The following is a 19,297-nucleotide window of genomic DNA, read 5'->3' as shown; positions in this document are numbered from 1 at the left end:
TCTTGTATATATAAATTTTCGGTTTCTATTTTATATTTCAAGTATGAAATTTGACTACACTTTGAACAAATTTCAGCAATATATTATGTAAAAAATGAAAAAAAATAGAAAACCAACTGCACTAAAAATGCATTGTTTCATCGATGTTGATAAATCATAACTAGCCTACCATGTCGACCCGTCCATAATAAAATGAGGGTGTACCAATCAAAAGAGGAATTCAGAAAAATAGTGGCAGTCCATCAAATAGGTCTAATACATGAGAAACAAGGTGGATCACGGCATGGAAAACTGTCTACTTTAGTTTGTTCTCAATTTTTCGACCCCTGAAATCCTTTTGTTTTCTCTGCTTGACCCTGTGCATCTAAACATCCTGTCTCGACTTCACTTTAGCTTTCCTGCATGAAACAACGTTTGTTAATAGGATAGCAAAGAAGATTTGAGCATGTATAGTACACTATAACAGAAAAAACACTAACTTCACTGATTTTCTCTTCATAGCTACAGAAGCTAACTTGACAGCTCTTATTCGCTCAGCCTGTGGTACATTCCTATCAGGCCTTTTTGTCTTCATCACCCCTTTGGCCTGTTCTTTACCGCCCTTACTAGAGTCTTTCCTGGAAAAGTTAAGAAACGTCAACACAGTACTAGCAAATACCCGACTTCTAGAGCGGACATGTAAGTACAGACACTAACTTCACTGGTTTTCCTCGTGCACCCTTGTCATCGTTCTTTTTCGTCCTCCCAGCATTGCCATTTGGAGCGCCCTTGCGTTTCCTGCAAAAAATGAAATAGATGAATCTGCAGCCAGCATTCGAAAACATGTTTAAGTACGCACAATTGTGCTAATGCCCACTTGTTTGGTTTTGCATAATCCTCTTCTGCAACCTCCAATGGTCTCTTTCTAGCCCTCCTCAGCCCACCATCTGCTGCATCTGAATCTTCCTCTTCTTCCTCATCTGAATCTCCCTCTTCTTCTGCATCTGAATCTTCCTCTTCTTCTGTACCTGAATCTTCCTCTTCTGTACCTGAATCTTCCTCTTCTTCTGTATCTGCCTCTGTCTCTTCTTCTGTATCTGCCTCTGTCTCTTCTTCTGTATCTGACTCTGTCTCTTCTTTTTGCTTCTTCCTCCTTGTGCTATTTGATTTCCCTGATTTTTTCCTGCGTAAATTGAATAAAAACATGTGAACATTCTCCGGGAGAACATATTAACACTGTAAGCATGTATGGAAATGAACAATGAGATAAACATGTGCACTAACTTTGTTGCTTTTTTGAATCTTCCTCTTCTTCTATATCCGAATCTGTGTCTTCTTCTGTCTCTGAGTCTTTGTCTTTTCGCTTCTTCCTCCTTGTGACCTTTGATTTCCCCGATTTGTTCCTGAGTAAATTGAAGAAAAAGAGAGAACATATTAACATTGTAAGCGTGTATGGAAATGAACAATGAGATAAACATGTGCACTAACTTCGTTGCTTTTTTTTCCCTCTCATCCGCTCGCGCCTGGATTTAATCCTCTTGTTCGATTCTTCGGTAGTTGGTCTCCCTTTTGGAACTATTTTGATTGGATTTTCCACGTCATCAGTGCAGCATTCGCGAGCAGCAGAGAAGTATGCCGGCAAAGGAACAAACGATTTATGGCCTTCATCCAAATCAGTTTTTTCTCCATCAACCAATATACTCCGGAGGAACTCCATCACCTATTCTGACTGTGAATCGCTAGCTGCGGCTGTGAATAAAGCGTCACTAGCCATGTTGCGTAGTTGATGATACTTATTCATGTGATCAGACCATACATGAGTATTCGCAGTCCTCGAAGAAGGGAACGCTGGCTTGGCCTGCATTGTCCATCTTTTCTTGACAATTTTTTTTGGAAATGTGCGTACACCAAGATGATCCAGAACGCGGAATATATGTGCGCATGGGTAATCCTGAGTTTCCAACTTTTTACATTTACAAGCTGCATCATCCAGTCTTGCACCTGTAAATAGAGAAGTCACGTGATATATAAAATCCACAGGCTTAGCATCCATGCCTTGTGCATCCAACTTTTTTGCCTCCAACTCCTCAGTGTCCTTACCTTCCAAGTGATTGGGATCCTTAGCATCCAGGTTTTTGGCATGCAAGTCCACACCATCATTGCCTTCCAAGTCATTGGGATCCTCGGCATCCAAGTTTTTTGCATGCAAGTCCTCAGCATCCTTACCTTCCAAGTCATTGGGATCCTTAGCGTCCAAGTTTTTTGCATGCAAGTCCTCAGCATCCTTACCTTCCAAGTCATTGGGATCCTCAGCATCCAATTTTTTTGCATGCAAGTCCTTAGCATACTTACCTTCCTTACCTTGCAATTCTCTAGCATCCCTGCCATATGGGACTTTATCATATGGGGCTTTGCGCAAAACTCCAAACATGACCAAACCATCACATGCTACCCGGTCCGTGACCTGCCAATGTGTCCCTTCGACAATCTGACGCTTTACCTTTGGAAACATCACAGTTGTATAAATATAAGAGGCAGCAATCTCCAGAGGGTGTGCATTCAGCTTAGTGAAGGGTATCGTATGTGTTGCTACTGCGTCTAATGCTGCTTCAGTCTTACGCATTATGGATACACAGTGCTCAACATGCTGCAACAAATCAACAAGCTGCATCTTCCTGTTCAGGTGCACATGAAGCCTTGAGTTGAGAGACTCAATCCTCTGATTACTCATCATGCCTAGGAAATATCTACCCTTTGTGTACGCAGCAGCCCATTTGTGTCGCAGCTCGTACATCCTGTTAACCCATGACGACCTCTTGCCCGTTGGTTTTATTTTGAACCAAACCTTATAAGCCTCCCATCTTTTCTCAAACTCATCAACATCCCAACGACGGTAAATGAATTCCCTAAATTGCTCCAGCTTTTCCTTGCGGAGGTGCATCACCATATTCTCCTCGATATGCCACGTGCACAAACGATGATCTGTTCCGGTCTAGACAGTAGCTATTGCTTTAGCCATTGCACCGTCCCCGTCGGTGATTGCTGAAATTGGTGCCGTCTGGGACATTGCCTCCAAAAATACATGAAGAAGCCACTGGTATGATGCAACTGTCTCGTCTGACACTAGACCGACCCCAAACAAAACTGTGCTGCGGTGATGGTTCAGACCAACAAATGGAACAAACGGAAGCATGTACTTGTTAGACTGATATGTACTGTCGAACACCACGACACCACCAAAGGCAACATAGTCAATGCGGGATTGTGAGTCAGCCCAGAATATGTTCCTCAAATGGCCTTCGCTGTCTTTTGTGTATTTGAAAAAGAATTCCGGGTCTGCTTTTTTCTGTGCAATCATATAGGTGAGCAAATATCTAGCGTCATTGCCTTCTATCTTGCGCTTCTTCTGGACTGAAACATGGTTGTATAGATCTCGATCTATAAATCCAAGCTTGTCGGGACCTCCAGCATTCTTCTCCATTACATTCATAATCTGATGTGTTCGAAGTCCACCGACAGCATACTCGATGACATCGGCCTTTTGTGCGTCAGTCATTCTACGATGAGCCGACAAGTACGGAGTCAGGTCAGCGGGGACAAACAGATGGTTATGCTTGTCCACAAAATTCTTGACGAACCAGAGGCCACTGGTATCTTGTAGCTCAACCTGAAAAAGAGCGGGACACCCACACTGAGAAAGACCCCTCGGTGTTCTTTTTCTTTCAGTTCTGTTAAAGTGCTTAAGGGCCCGCCATCCTTGTTTGCAGCACTTGTATGTCCTTCTGTATGCATTTTGTTTTGGACCCGGACCCCTGTACTTCAGATCATCCTTTCTAACACCAAATCCTTTTTTTCTCGCATAGCCTATGTAGAACATGTAGGCTTCTTCCTCAGTCCTGAACGTCTTCTTCACAATCTCTAAGTATTCCATACACTCATTCAGGTCTGAACCAGCCATGCCTTTATTATCAATTCCTTTACCTTGTATGTGTACATCATCCATGTCTATGCCATCCTTGCCTGCATCCTCATTATCCTTATCATCCATGCACATACCATCCATTCCTTTGGGGTCCATGCCTTTGCCTTTGTTGCCTCTATGACCCATGTCCTTGTCGTCCTTGCCTGTATCACCCAAGATTTTGCCATCGTTGCCTTTATCATCCATGTCGTTATGCTGCCAGCGGAAACAGATAGTCAATGTTACGGATGGATAGCATACGTTACCGAAATTATGCACTACTCTGCTTAAATAATTGATTTAATTTTTCATATCGGATTCATGTACCTAACTCAGTCCTTCAAAACCTGTAAGTAAATATGCCCTGACTAAATCCAGAAATTTGTAATTGGTTGTACTAGCTCTAACTGATGATCTGCTAACTAAATACAAAGTCCACGAGTCCTTTAAATGCCTTGATAGATCCACCCTGATAGATCAATTATCTCCAAACTCCATTCAAAATTATATCCTACCTAAATCCAAATTATCTCGTAACAAAATCCAAAAGTATGTCCTAACTAAACCCAAATTATCTCCTAAATAAATCCAAAATAAGTCCAAACTCCATACAAAATAATTATCTCCTAACTAAATCCAAAATATCTCGAAACTCAATTCAAAAGTATCTCCTAAGTGAATCCAAAATAACTTTCTTTGAATCCAAATCTGCTGACAACTTTCTCATGCCACATAATCCTAACTAAGTCCTTCAATATCTCGTAGCTACATCCGACTTACACTTCCTTTCAATCCTAATCTCATCACAACTTTCTGAAAATATAAACCCTAATCCTCAGATGACATATCCTAAACCCTAACCAAATCCGACCGAAATCTCCTCACAACTTTCTGAAACGATAAACCCTAAACCTCACATGACATATCCTAAACCCGAATCAAATCCGACCCCTATTGGTTCTATATGCAGAAGGGACCAGAAAAGATTTGAGATGGCTAGGCACTTACAGCGAAGATCCGGCGTGAAAAAGTTGATGCACGTCGATGAGGATGATGTGGCCTCTCGGGTCGGGGAAGGTGGCGTCCGCTCGGGGAAGGATCTGGCGCCGCGACCCGACTGGGGTGACTTGCGATGGAGGGAGTGAGGGGGAGTAGGAGCAGGAGGGGTAGACACGGCGAGTGCGATCGGCGGCGATCGAGGGCGCCGGAGGCGATCGGCGGCGATCGAGGGCGCCCGAGGTTAGGGCTCGAGAGGAGGAGAGAGGACGAACCGCTCGAACCGAAATTCAAAAGAGTACGCACGATGATGGGACCTCTATAATGAAGTGCTTTATTAATGCAATTAATTTAATCGAAAAATTTAGGACGATAATACCCCTGGACCAAATTGGGCCGATTAAAGGTATAAAAAATTGGTCGAAAATACCCTTGGGCTTAAAAAGGCCCAATTATTCTCATCCGTTAGATCGGCCATATAATACATGTGCTCTGGTGTATTATAATGCACTGTAAAATTTCCCAAAAAAATGAGTAACCTGCTGATGTCACTAGTTGCCATGTCGACCTACTAGAATCGATCGATCAGTCCGATAGCTAGTAACCTGCTGCAGTGCTGCTGTCACTGGTAACAGTGACAAATTGATTTTTCACCGTGCTTGCACCCATGACTAGCTAGCCAGGTAGAATAAAGATTGATATATTATCGACCGTAAGCATGATGAGTTGGAAGTTGCCTAAGAAACACGATTTGGTCATCATGGTACAAAAACAAGAGGATGAATGGTTTGTGCGCTATTCGTCACCCTGAATGAGGAATAATTATTCTTCACCCCTCTATTTTAACATCAGTGCGTCGTATTTTTATCTCCCGTAAATTTTCTCTTACTTCATACGTAAAAAGGGAACGTAATAAAATATTAAATAGCTGTAAAAAATATTTTACGTTACGTAAAATTATGAACGTAAAAATATAGTGGAAAAAATATATTTCTTGGTCTTATGACCTATTTTTTATTTTTTTATGCCAAATATTATGTACTGAATCAATATGAATGGAATTATTTATATACCAAATATAATTTAGTTATGAAACGATTGTATGATTACCTCGGGTGAAGAATAGCTATATATATATGAATGAAACTATTTATATATCAAATATATAAAGGCGCCATATAGATAAAGGCGCTAGAGACTCGATGGAGCAAATGCACGAAAACTACAGGTATAAAAATCTCAGCCCACCACATTGGAGGCACAGTTTGGGCATCTATCAGAGCTAATGTGGAGAAGAAAATAAACTTAAATAATACTAGAGCAGTATATGCTTTGATTATAGAAAGGGATTTTGACCTCGATACGGTAATTTGTTTCGTCGTGCCACATATAGCTAGAGCTAAGCTATGCATGTCATGGTCAGGAAGACCTTAGAAATCTGGCAACGAAGTAAGTCAAAAAAGACTAGGCTAATCTTCATTTTCATTATAGTTATTGAGAAAGAAAGAAATGCAGCATGCATGCATGCCGGCAGGTTCAGTGATGGATGATCACAGCATGTTGAGATTGATGTTTTTAACCGGATGGTTACGGGGTAATGAATCGGTTGGACAAGAACCTTATTCTAAACTTAATCACTAGTTAAGATTGACTAATAATTCTTAAATCTTCTCTTTGGTAAAAAAAGGTGACCGTAGTCCGTATGTATGGTGAAGGCAACAAGCAAGCCAGCAAATGAAAAACACATGCAACTAGTTTGGCGGGGCCAGCTTCATAAATCTGTGGGGTCATATGGATTTTTTTATATTTTTTCTTCACAATGAACAGTAATTCTAGGCTATTTCCCAAAAAAGTTGTGGGGTCGGCTGACCCCACAGCTTACACATAGAATCGCCGTTGAACTAGTACCAAAGCTCTCCATTAGCACTGGTTCCTTTGGACAAAGAGAAAAAGAAGAGATCAAAAGTGGTGAGAAAGTAGCAGGCGTCGCCTGATTAAGGTAGGCAATTAAGGTGCCGATCAACAGAATTGTTTATAAGAGGAGCCGCATGCATGCGTGCACCGTCAGTGAGACAGTGCAGACAGTAGTACTGTCTTCGTCTGGTTTTATTAGGCTTCCTTTTATTTTGTTAAACTTTGATCATTGGTTTGATTTGTAAAATATGAATGGTATGTTATAAAAGTTGTATTCTTGGATCATATTCGACAATATTTTCAATAATGCTATTTTTCCTACGGAGTAGAGCGGTAGGTACTCTGCATGCACCTACTAATAGTAGCCAGTGATGAACGAGAGTCCAAAGGTAGGCTTTCAGACCGACACACCTACACTTTTTGTTAGTGTAAGAGAACCTTAAGATAAGGTACAGATGCCCAGATTAAAGGACAAAGGAAGAGGAATCAACGGTGTTCGCTGTTCAGGTCATCTAGCAAAACTGAAAAAGGAGAAAAGATTTAAGCTACTCTAGCCTTTTCTTTTGGAGCAACAGGAGACGAGCTTTTTCTTTCCCCTCATGCAAGGCAGATAGGGAAAGCCTTCCTCACCTCGAACTTCACTAGCGAGCCCATGCTTTGCCTCCCCTCCGCCTGTCGCTCCGGTGGTCGGTGGCGGGGAGGGGATTTCTGGTGCTTCGGATCATACGCAACAGCGATATTTGGTGTCGGGTTCTTAAAATCGATTCAAGGATTCAACGACGACTGCGGCTCCAGCGCGCTGGTCCTTAGAGGCACGTGCACGAAGACTTCCCGGCTGTCAACGACAAGGTCAGGCCGGCTCTGGTATGGAATGGCGACAGTGGCGCGTCGGTGGCTCGTTCTGGTGGCGGCAAAGGTCGTCGGTGGTCCATGGACCTTGATGTAATTTTTATTATGTTTGAGGTGTTTTGTACTTCTGGTGCATCTTTATAATAGATCTGATAATTTTCGCAAAAGAAATGGTATACTGGTCCTAAAGAAAATAAAGATACTTCTCAACTGAAAAGGGAGTTTTGGTTGGAGAAAGGAGATGTGCGTACGGGTCCCACGCATGGGTATAGCTACTCTTTCTTGAGCACATTTCCGTGTCCCAACACCAATAATTTGTTGTTGCTTGAAAAACACCAAAAATCTTGAACATGGGTGTCTCTACACCAAGAGAAGCAAAACAAAACATATATATTAGCGGTACTTTTAGAGTTACTGAAACTTAAAATAACATAAGAAATGTTAACAAGCGAACATGGCCACATTAGAGAAGAAAGAAAGAAAAAGTAATGGTGTTCCTTTTTGTGTTCATACTTCTGGCAGCACAGGAATCGGATACCACCGTAAAAAAATGAGAAAACGAAGAAGATTGCGGCTGCCACAAGGCGATACCAGAAAATATAATCTTACCCCCACGAAATGAAGTTTAGCATTCCAAAGGATACCTTTTCCACTGAAAAGGGGATTAGGTTGGGCGTTATAAAGAGAAGGAGAGAAGCAAGGGAAAGATGGCATTTCCAGGATCCATAACCCAATAATGCTGACTTAAAAATATATATATAATTCCATCATTAAGCATGTGTTGCCCACCAAAAAGAAACCAAAACGCCAGCCACAAGATACAAAGCAGCATGGTGAGTAGATCTGAAAACGTACGAGTAGTCAACATCATACGGCCCGATTCACAAACCCATCATCATTAATGAGCTATTTTTTGAATGTTAATGAACTAACACTAGTATTTAAACCACAGTTTACAGAGACAACTGATACTGCTATATTCAACCTTATTAGTATTGTGTTTTATTAGTACTGTGTTGTAAGCGATGGTACTTGTATGTCTATCTGTCCAACCTGACATGAAACCTCACCCCTGTCTTCTTGAAACAAGGGAGATTTTCTCCCAGTGTCTCTTCCTACTATCGGCTGCTCTTCTCCCAGCCAACGCCTAGTAGAGAAGCCAGCCTCCACCAGAGTAAAAAGGCTCTCTTATCACAGGTTCACTTGGCCATCATCTCCACATTTATTGACTAACGATACGTGTTGTGCTGAATATTTAGCCCCATTATCTAGCCGTATGCATCCAAAATTTGGAGACATACCACCACCCTGTGATGTGCAAATGCATATATACAAAGTTTCTACAATTAAGACGTCAAAAGTATTGCAGCTTGGGTGGTTCTCCATTGGCTTCTCACTCCTTGACTTTCTTGGCTCATTGTCACATTTGAAAATTTCCGCGGCGCATATGTACGCTCTTACACCGAGATGTACTTATCCTGATGTATTTGAAAATGGTTAGTTGAAACTGCGGTTCAGTACTTTAGTTTTAGAACTCTCAGGCGTGTCCTCAAAGTATGAATTTGCAATTAGTTTAGTGACGGGGTCTTGGTTGGAGGGTGTGGTTAGTTAGGAACAAAGCATCTGAGAGGACATAGCAGCAGTAGCTAAGCATAGTACCAGTAATTAAATTAAGAGGCACAGTGTGAAGGACATGTCAGGTAGTACAAGTGAACTCAGGTACCTACACAAACAATTGAGGTAAATACACCAGGAGTCATAGAACTTGCACGTGACGGTTAGTTTGGTGCACAAAGTTGTAAAATACGTGTTTCTGGTCATCAAACTTGCACAAACGTTCATATACGGTCACAATTCATGTACGCAGACATATCCATGGCCTATGTGGCATGCCAGCATGGCCAGGGCTCACTGTAAGCCCACCACGCATGGTAGATCTGTAGGCTTTTTTTATTTACGTATTATGCACCTATTTTTTTAACTTATTAAGCCCCTAAAATAAAATGATTTTTTATTTACGTATAAAGCCCCTAAAATAAAATGGAAAAATAAGGGATGGTTCGGTTACAAACTAGGGACGTGCCCCTACTAGGCTTGGGTTAACAACCACCAAACCAATGACCATTCATGTCTAGATAGCACGAATAGTTTTTATATCATATAACACGGCCGAAAAATCAATTTTGCAAGAAATGTAACCCCAAAAAAGGGAGCACCATGGCTCGACTATGTGACCTCGTGGTCAACTTTAACTAAGATTACCACCAGGCTTCGACAACACAACATATCAAATGGGATAAATATTTTTCATGTTGTTATTCCTTCTTGTTCTATGTAAGAAAAAAAATTATATTATTGTGTTTGTGATATTTAATAAATGTTTATGTGTTACAAAAAAAGGTGTGTGACATTTAAAAAAAATAAACATTGTAAAGCACATTTGTGTAATTAAAAATGATACGTTGCATTTTAAAAATGTTCATGCATTCCAAAAAAACTGGTCATGACATTTTTTAAATGCCTATACAATGTATAAAACAGTTTGTGTAGCTTTAAAATGTTTCGTACCATCCAAAAATGTTAAAAACATAGTTGAAAAAAGTTTCAAGACTTTTCAAAACTTGTATTTGAAAAAAATGCCAATCATACACTTAAAAAGTATTAAGCATATATTTTTTAAATACTCCAAACATAGATGTATACTAGAGTATTTAAAATATATGTGTATCCAAACATAGATGTATACTGAAGTATTTAAAACATCAAAAGATATATGTATCAGATGGAGTATATGTTTCAATACACATAAGTTTTAAAACTTGTATTTGAAAAAATGTTAATATGGACGTGTTGTGTTGATTAACATTTTTCCAAATACAAGTTTTGAAACTTTTTAAAATGCCGCGTACTTTTTTTGTAACACATAAATATTTTTTGAATGTCACAAACACAAGAATATAAATTGTTTTCTTACATCTGGACGTGTTGTGTTGTCAGTGGTAATGTTAGTTAACCTTGAGCACAAGGTCACATGGTCAAGCCACGGTGCTCATTTTTTCCGTGTTACATTTCTTGTAAAAATTACTTTTAGTCAATGTTTATATGATACAGAAATTAGTCATGCTACATAGATATGAATGATCAGTAGTCTGGTGGTTGTCCACGTATGACTACTAGGGCACGTTGCAGCTTCAAGACCCCACATCGCTTGTTTTTTCATTTTATTTTTAAGGGCTTAATACGAAAATAAAAAAAAGCCAAAGGCTTCTCTGCAGATCTACATGCTACAGCGGATGACAATGGGCCCTGGCCACACTGGAATGCCACATAGCCCATGGATACGTCCGTGTACATGAAATATGATCGTATACGAACGCTTGTACAAGTTTGATGACCGGAAACATGTATTTTACAAGTTTGTGCACCAAACTAACCATCGCGTGCAAGTTCTATGACTTTAGGTGTATTTACCTCCAAACAATTAAACTAGCCAACTCTGCGGGCAATGGATTTGAGGGCAGGCGAACTGTATCGATTAAACTAGCCAGCTCTACAAGCGATGTCATGTTGCTGGGTGCCGTGACAGTACTGCATGCCCATGCATCAAGTTCAAGTCTAGTGAGCTGAGCCCATCCATAAGCATGAGATAGAATCCAAAGATGGCACATGCCTAACCAACATGATAACTTTAAATAATATGGTTCGCTTGTTACAATTGTAGAATGACAAGATATGGGCTGTGCAATCTTGATATATTGATCGGTGCACCAGGCACGTATATATAAGTACAGAGGTGGGCAACAACCTCAACTATACAAAGGAAATAGGAGGTGGGCCCTACACACAAATATACTCGTACACAGTATACTCAACAACAATAAAACTCTGCTCTCCACAGACATGCACATGATACATTTCATCATGCTCAGCCAAACCCAAGACACCCAAACCACTTGGCATACTGCAATTTGCCAATGGAGTACTCTATGGAAACATGAATGATGAAAATGGATGAAACATGGCATGGCAAGCCGACAAAAATATACGGAATATATTGCCAGAATTACTACAGTTCGATTCGACCTCCTAATACAACTTTGATTTGATTCGATGAATGATCACCCGGTATCATCCTCTTGATCTGTAAACAAGAAGGAAAATTGGTGGCAAGTTTTACTCCCTGGAACACGGTCTTCTCGTCGCCCGGTCAAAGCATGGCGGTTACCACCCCTTTGATTAATCCAATTCTTTTGTTCTCACTTCTGGTCCCGGTTATTTTGGGATAGACCATACTTGATGACAGTGAGATGTCATATGACCCTGTCGTCATTAGGAACATGAGTTTCTTCTCCACAAGATTCATGTTGGAACCAAACCGAAAAATTCTAGCGAAATGCCGGAATTGTTCGAAAAGTCCAGTTTCAGCGGCTGCTGCTCTTCTTCTCCCTGGCAGCCTAGTAACTAGAGTCATAGCTAACTGCTAATTAGAAGTATGCAGGTGGAGACCGCACCCGAGAAAAAGGCACACTTATCATAGATCAATTCAACGATGCTCATGCTCATGTTCATAGCTCAATGATAGGTGTTATAAATATCTAGCCGCTCTCGTCATAGAGGAGATACCTACTTGGTCACTCCATGGCATCTTGCCAAGATGATGCCATCAACATTGTGATGTGGAAATGCACGCTCCAATGTTTTCTTCTCCAATTAAATGCATAATTGGTCAAACATACACAACTTGGGTGTCCGTCCGGTGGCTTTCCCCTCCCTGGCTTCCTTTGGTCATTGTCACATTTGAAAATTTTCTGCAGGCCATACTACGACCGCGTGCATGCCGAGATGTGGTTGATGTATTGACCGTGCTTCGGTCATTTAGTTTTAGAAAAATTGTCAAGCATCTCCTGGAAATTTGAATTTGAATTCAAACTTAGTTTTGTATGGGGATTGGTAGGTACCAGCCCCAAGAACTGGGATCTTCTTCTCCTTCTTCTTCTTAATGGTGGTCCAATACTGCTAATAATTCTCTCAGATCACACAGGGCCACCCAAGGTTCTGCCAGTATATATTCCTTCCTGGCTCACCAGGAAAATCAGGCTAATAATAGAAGCAGTACACTGTACACCTAAGCCTAAGCCTGGTGATTAAAGGTGCACAGTTCACATAAAGAACATTGTTGAACTGAATCATATGGTACCATTTAGCAACCATATTCAGCAATGCAAAATATGCAAGTGTCATCATGTTTAGTCATGTTATTAGGTGCATCAAGTAAAGTCTGGTGAGCAAAACTATCCACAAACATGAGACAAATTCCAGATCCATCTCACCTCTCTCTCGTCAACATGATACCTTTTCTTTAACAAATGGTTCATTTGTTACAAATGACTCTTGCTCTCTCTACACACATGACAGACACATACATAGTTGCACATGATGCATTCATCATGGTCAAGAAGGGAGACCCAAAACACACACACCCAAGGAAGGCACAAACCACTTGGCACATTGCCCTGTAACAAGATGAATGGAACGACCAAGCATGGCAGGCCAAAATAATGGCAACCAATAGGCCAGTGCTGCAAGAATTACTAGTACAAATTCAATCTCCTAATCTGCAAGTATAAATTACCTTTACTCCAGTAATCATATGTATATATGTGATGTCATGTAACCTTGATCTGATTCCATGGATGATCACCCGTTTGATCTTCTTCCTGATCGATCATCTGGTTCTTCAAAAATAATGGCGGCAGTTCTGGCTGCTCTGCTCTGTTCAGCTCTGTTTCTGCTGTCGTCAAGGCCTCAAGGGAGGTCGTGCTCCAGCTTGTCCAGGAACGCGCCGTCGCCGTCGCCGGCCAGCCTACCGGAGCCGCGGCCGATCTTGCTGGACAGCGACCCCATGGCCGACGAGAGGCCCTTGAAGCTGCTGCTCCCCTCGCGGGACCTGCGCGAGCGCCTCCGGCTCAGCCGGGGCGACGCCGGCTTCTCGTCGGCCTCGTCGCCGGCGCCCGCGACCGCGACGGCCTTGGCCTTGGAGTCGGCGACGACGAGGCGGGAGATGCAGCTGCGGCAGAAGGGGCAGGCCGGCGGCTGGAGAGTGAGCGTGGCCGGGTTGGGCTTGCTGTGGCAGCAGAGCGCGAGCGTGCAGGCGGCGCACATCCGGTGCCCGCAGTCCTCCACCTGGATGCTGCACGCCTGCTCGAAGCAGATGCTGCACACCTCCTCGTCCTCCTGGTCGTCGACCTCCTCGTCGTCGTCGCCGGCGCCGGCGTCGGAGGACGCCGGCGAGGAAGAGTCCGAGTACTTGGTGCCCTTGAGGATCTTCTTCTCCCGCTCCCGGTTGGCCTCGGCGAGGGCCGCCTCGAGGAGCGCCCTCGCGTCCGCCCCCAGCTCGCCGATGAACTTGAGCGGCGACGGCCACACCATGGGCTCCGCGGCCGATGGGTTCAGCAGCGCCGCGCACGCACCGTGGCCGCGCTTCATCGCCACCGAGTAGGCGATCCGGCCCGCCGAGTCCCGGTGCACGCGGTCGGCGCCCCACGCCAGCAGCTCCCGGATGCACTCCAGGCTGCCGCCGCGCGCCGCCAGGTGCAGCGCCGTGCTCCCGGGGAAGCCGTAGGAGCCCGTGGGGGCGGAGACGATGGCGCCGCTCTCGAGCAGCAGGTGCACGCACTCCGGCCGGCCCTGCCTGGCCGCCACGTGCAGCGGCGTGGCGCCGTGCTCGTCCCGGACGTTGACGAAGCGCACGAAGCCCCACGAGTCGGCCACCGGCGTGGTCCGCGCCGCGGCGAGGATGGCCCGGAGGCAGTCGGCGTGGCCGTAGTACGCCGCGTGGTGCAGGCACGTCCGCGCGTTCACCGAGTCGAACATCAGAATCTGACCAATCGAATCATGCAGAGAGTTAGTAAGCCGGAATCAATGGAGGAGAGGAAAAGATTGCGGCTTTGGAGGTGTCACTGACATTGGCGCCGGCGCGGAGGAGGGCGAGCGCGCAGTCGATGTGGCCGTGGGTGGCGGCGAGCATGAGCGGGGTGCGCTTGCGGCGGTCGACGACGTCCGGGCAGACGCCGCGGGCGAGGAGCATGTCGACGGCCGGGAGGCAGCCGTTGGCGGCGGCGACGTGGAGCGCGGTGAGGCGGTCGTAGATGGTGGCGCGGCGGGCGAGCGCCGGGTCGGCGGCGAGGAGGCCGTCGAGCGCGTCTACGTCGCCGGCCTGCGCGGCGCTGAAGAAGTCGTGCTCGTCGCCGTCGCGGCTGCAGCTGAGCCCGTGCCCCATCTCCTCCGGCCGACCGGCCCCGGTGAGGTCAGAGGTGGGTGGGGGTGCCGGTGCGGTGGGTGGTACGGAACGGAGTGGGGGGAGAAGAGGACGAGTCGAGCTCCGGGATTCAGAGTGTGCGCGGCCTTTTTATTCCTCAGAGCACGAGCTCCGGTTGGATCTTTCTGCCTTGACTTCCACACCCTCCCACTTGGACGCCATTTTCCTTTCTTTTCTCCCTTGATATTTTTTTCTTTGCCTTTTCTACAGTTTGGTTTTGTTTTTGTTGATGATGATGACATGGACAGCTTACTTTCCGTCAATTTCTCCCATTTTATCGCCTTTTCAATGGTAGTGGTTCCTGAACTAGTGTCATTCTTTTTAAGGAACTAAACGTGTAAATATGGAGTACTTATGATTGGAAACAAAATAACAACCTTGATTGTGTAATTTCTACTCCTATGTGTACCTGAATAGTAGTCGATTCCCACTAACTTTAATTTTTTGTCTTGCCACCATCAATGAAAAAAGACACATTTTTTTTAAAATTCCTCCATCCATATATAGGGCCTAATGCATTTTTCGAAACTGTATTTCACTATTGATAAGATTAATAATATATGAGATGTATACTGTGAAAATTATATTATTGGAAGCTCCTTTGACATAAAATTTTTGATTGTATGCTTTGTCTAACTTGCACGTCATATACTATTGCTCTGACATGTGATCAAAATTTGCATCAAAAAATACATTAGGCCCTAGATATATGGATAAAGGGAATTATGTTACTTTGGGAATTATTCCATTTGTACCGATGAAAATAACCATTTCTTTTTCTTCTTCTTTTTGTTCTTCGGAATGGAACAATACCCCCGGTATCTGCACAAACGATGCACACAACCATTTATTCAAGCAAACGTATTATCCAAACTGAGTCTCATCTCAAGTGCCCAAACAGACGCAACAGGGAAAAAGTAAATCGCCACTCTTATTATTGGCACCATCCAAACTGGTTGAACGTAGCCGGGACTACTGTCTTCCACTGGTTTCACCCAAAGGTAAAATGTCCTCTCTCTTTCGCATGGTGCAGTAATAACCACATACGAATCCATCCAGTCGCCCAGTAGATAATTTGCAAAACGTTTGTGATGTTTGTCTTGTTAAATAACCATGAAGCCTCTTCACCAAAAAGAAAATTCCCTCCTGTCCCTTGGTTCATAAGGCAATCTCTCTCCTCTAGGCTTCGCCGGCGAGCCCATGAATTCGCCTCCCCTCTAGCTGCCACTCCAGCTACCGGTGGTGGGGAGGGAAATCTCGATGTCTCCGCTCCAGTCAGCAGTTTAGGTTAGGGTTTCTAGTCCTTGCAGCTGCCTTGCTCGAGCGGTTGGTGGCGATTTTTCTTCAAGACTTTCAAACTCCGATCCTCCTCAAGTTCATCCATCTGGACGTAATCAACAGAGCTCCAGGATGGATTCCTGCCATCCCCTTGGGGCGGTGAAGTTAGGATTTCTCGTCATGTCGCGAGATTTGGTGTCAGGTGCTTTAGATCTATTCAAGGGTTCAACGGTGACAACTGCGACTCGAGGGCACTGGTCCTTAGGAGCACCATCGCAAACACTTTCCGGCTGTCATCGATAAGGTCAAGCCGGCTCCAGTAAGGAAACGGCAACATCGGCACGTCGGCAGCTTGTTTTGGCGGCAGTAGTAGTCGTTCAGTGGTCTAGGAATCTTGGTATATTTGTTATTATATTTGATGATCTTTGTACTCCTGGTGAATTTTTTAAATAGATCTGCATCATTTTTGCCAAAAAATATAATCATAATGCATTTTTTTTACAAAGATGTAAATGACGGTGGAATGTCGGCGACCGTTTCAGACGAGGCCACAAGCCGAACCAACCAATGCTCCCCCCCTTTGCTCGGTTGGTGCTCGGTGCTTTGTTTTGTTTCCGATGGACACGCACACATGTTGAACGCAGCCGGGATTACTGGTACGACTAGTATTTTAAGTCAGCATTATGGGGGTCTGGGGACACGGAAGTGTGCCCGGAAGAAGGGCCATACCCATGACTGGGACCCACATGCAGTCATGCATGCACCTCTCCTTTCTCCAACCAAAACACCCTTTTCGCTCAAAAAGTGTCTTTTTTCAAGAAACCACGAGAAAAGGCACCTGAACACCGTTGCTTGCTTCCATCGTATATGTTCTTTTGTCCTTCAATTTGGCCATCATTACTTCAGCTCTTTCTTGTGTTATTTCAAGTACTCACTCCCGAAAAAGCTTGTTTTAAACTTGTCCCTTAAATGAATGTATCTAGCACTAACTTGATGCTAGATACATCTATTTAAGCGACAAGATTTTCCGGACGGAGTGAGTACTACTTATGTCAGGGCATTTTCAAGGCTGACCTGCAAAACCTCGGGCAACCATTTAAACCGTAAAAGTCATCCAACATGGGGCTGTAACGGTTCACGGTGTGATCCGGGCATGATTTCTCTTTCCATTTCAGGACATTGTTTATGTTACGCAAGATCCGCGGGCTAATGGGAATTAGTTTTCTTACACGGACTAGTAGGAAATTATCTGTTCAACTGGCCGGCCTACTTTGGCCTCTTTGATAAATACAATCACCACTACTTGCTTTTAGCCTTAATATTTAACGTGACATGGAGCAAAACTCCGGCAGCAAGTACTGTGTAGCAAACACCTTGGTCCGGAGTCAACATGGCAAGCATGTGTACCAGCCATAGACCACCGGCTCGATCAAAGAAGTCCCAAATGCATGTGTTCATGTGCAAGTATGAACCTGGTTGGAGGACGAGACAGCGTGGTTTTGACCTGCAACCGGATCCTTCTTGTCCTCTTTTGCCTCTTTACGGCAAAAAAAACACATATTTGACCTGGGGACGAAATGAATTCACGATGTGAACTGCTCTTGGAAAAATTCACAAATATGAACGAAATGAATTCATTTCATCCACAGTTCAATTATGTATTTTTTGCCCTTTTTTTCCGTGACTGATGGATTGAAGAGCACTTCTGGATGTGACAACCTATGATTCGAGGGTGAGTGTGAGAAGATCGATCGCACCAGCTCCATCTGTAATCTATCTACTCCAGGCAATACCTAGCCATAAGTCAGGCCGGGCTGGGCGTCGGGCTAGTCCTAATAAAGCCTGTAGCAGACAACCTAGGTCTGGGTCGGGTTGGGCCGGTCAGGCCGGGTTTCCCATGGCCAGGTATACTCGAGGCCGGTTCCTATGAATCTCAGTTGAGAACTGAAATTTCCATTAAATGATTTTGAATTTTCAACCACATATATACACAGATTTGGCCGGAAATCCATGTAGGAGAGTAACTTACATTTTTGGCTGCTCAGTCTTGAGCGTTCTCGACTCATTTCTGTTACTATATAAAAGCTTTTTGTAATGAACAAGAATGCCGCGATATTTTTGTTTTTTTACCCAAAAGTGCCCGCTTCAAAACCTCTGTTGAAAAAGGTGACGTTTCGGAGGTTCTTAGGCTCCAAACGCCTCACCTAATGCATAGGCAATACCGCAGTAGTATAGGCCGTGCAAGTAAGAAAATGCCCATTTCAATGAGTAATCATACAATATTAAATGAGCCATATTACAAAATTCATGTCTATGAACATATAATACTCAAAACACACCTCTCATAGCGAAAATTGCACTTCTACATAAGGCCCCTCCCAATGCTCCATCTTATACAAGTGCTAAGGCTGTCATGTAGGCAAAAAATCTGATGTGACAAGGTAATTAAGAGAAGAGAGATGAGTATGAGGACCCCAAAAAGAAACAATGCCAAGCGCGAGAATCTAGACAAAACATTTAAATGAAAAAATCCCACAAATGCATGAAGAACTTTAGTTACAAAATCATTAAATGAAGGATGCTTAGCACCAACAAATCAAGCACCTATGAGTTGGGGGCTTTAGTTATTAAAGTTTTTAATGTGCTTAGCATCTCATTTAAACACCAATGCATTGGAAGTAACCTAAGCAACACTCACTGTTCTTAAGTTTTGTTTAGGCGCTAGGTGATGGCCAGACACTTCACTTACGCCTAGCACTTTTTCCAACGTTATTGAAAGCCAAAAAGTTAGTTTCTAGAGATCTTTCCTTCATCCACCTATTCTTAAGCGCGTGAGTGAGCAAAATATAATTAAGTAGTATCAACCTCAAAGCCGTGTCGGCGCATGCATGCGCCGCTGGATGGTTTAAATTATGCGCCGCGCGCGGCAAATTAGTTGACGGAACATTCGACGGTAACACCTACCGTCGACGGTGCACGCACGCGGCTCCCCTTGTAAACAA

At 43.8% G+C, this 19,297-nt stretch overlaps 1 protein-coding gene and 1 pseudogene across 1 annotated transcript; both read right to left on the bottom strand.

Moving 5' to 3' along the window:
* Positions 1–364: 364 nt before the first annotated feature.
* On the bottom strand, positions 365–3,937 carry LOC147982552 (protein FAR1-RELATED SEQUENCE 5-like; annotated as a pseudogene).
* A 9,115-nt stretch (positions 3,938–13,052) lies between these two features.
* On the bottom strand, positions 13,053–15,111 carry LOC125546375 (E3 ubiquitin-protein ligase XB3). Its single transcript, XM_048710629.2, has 2 exons — positions 14,664–15,111; positions 13,053–14,578 (listed from the first exon to the last, which is right to left on the bottom strand). Exons 1-2 carry the CDS (start codon positions 14,976–14,978, stop codon positions 13,505–13,507), a joined length of 1,389 nt encoding a protein of 462 aa, XP_048566586.1. The 5' UTR covers positions 14,979–15,111; the 3' UTR covers positions 13,053–13,504.
* Between the last annotated feature and the right edge of the window lie 4,186 nt (positions 15,112–19,297).

The sequence above is a fragment of the Triticum urartu genome, chromosome 3A (genome assembly GCF_056163025.1).
Source record: "Triticum urartu cultivar PI428250 chromosome 3A, HENAU_Tu73, whole genome shotgun sequence".
In the NCBI taxonomy this organism is placed as follows: domain Eukaryota; kingdom Viridiplantae; phylum Streptophyta; class Magnoliopsida; order Poales; family Poaceae; genus Triticum; species Triticum urartu.
The sequence above is the reverse complement of the archived record's forward strand: the minus strand, read 5'-3'. Positions and strand labels throughout refer to the sequence as shown.

Bases quoted from the DNA above. Each gene is read 5' to 3' on its own strand.
- LOC125546375 (XM_048710629.2), bottom strand. From the start codon at position 14,978: ATGGGGCACGGGCTCAGCTGCAGCCGCGACGGCGACGAGCACGACTTC. The intron at 14,579-14,663 runs GTCAGTGACACC...TCGATTGGTCAG, and splicing joins TCCTCCGCGCCGGCGCCAAT to ATTCTGATGTTCGACTCGGT.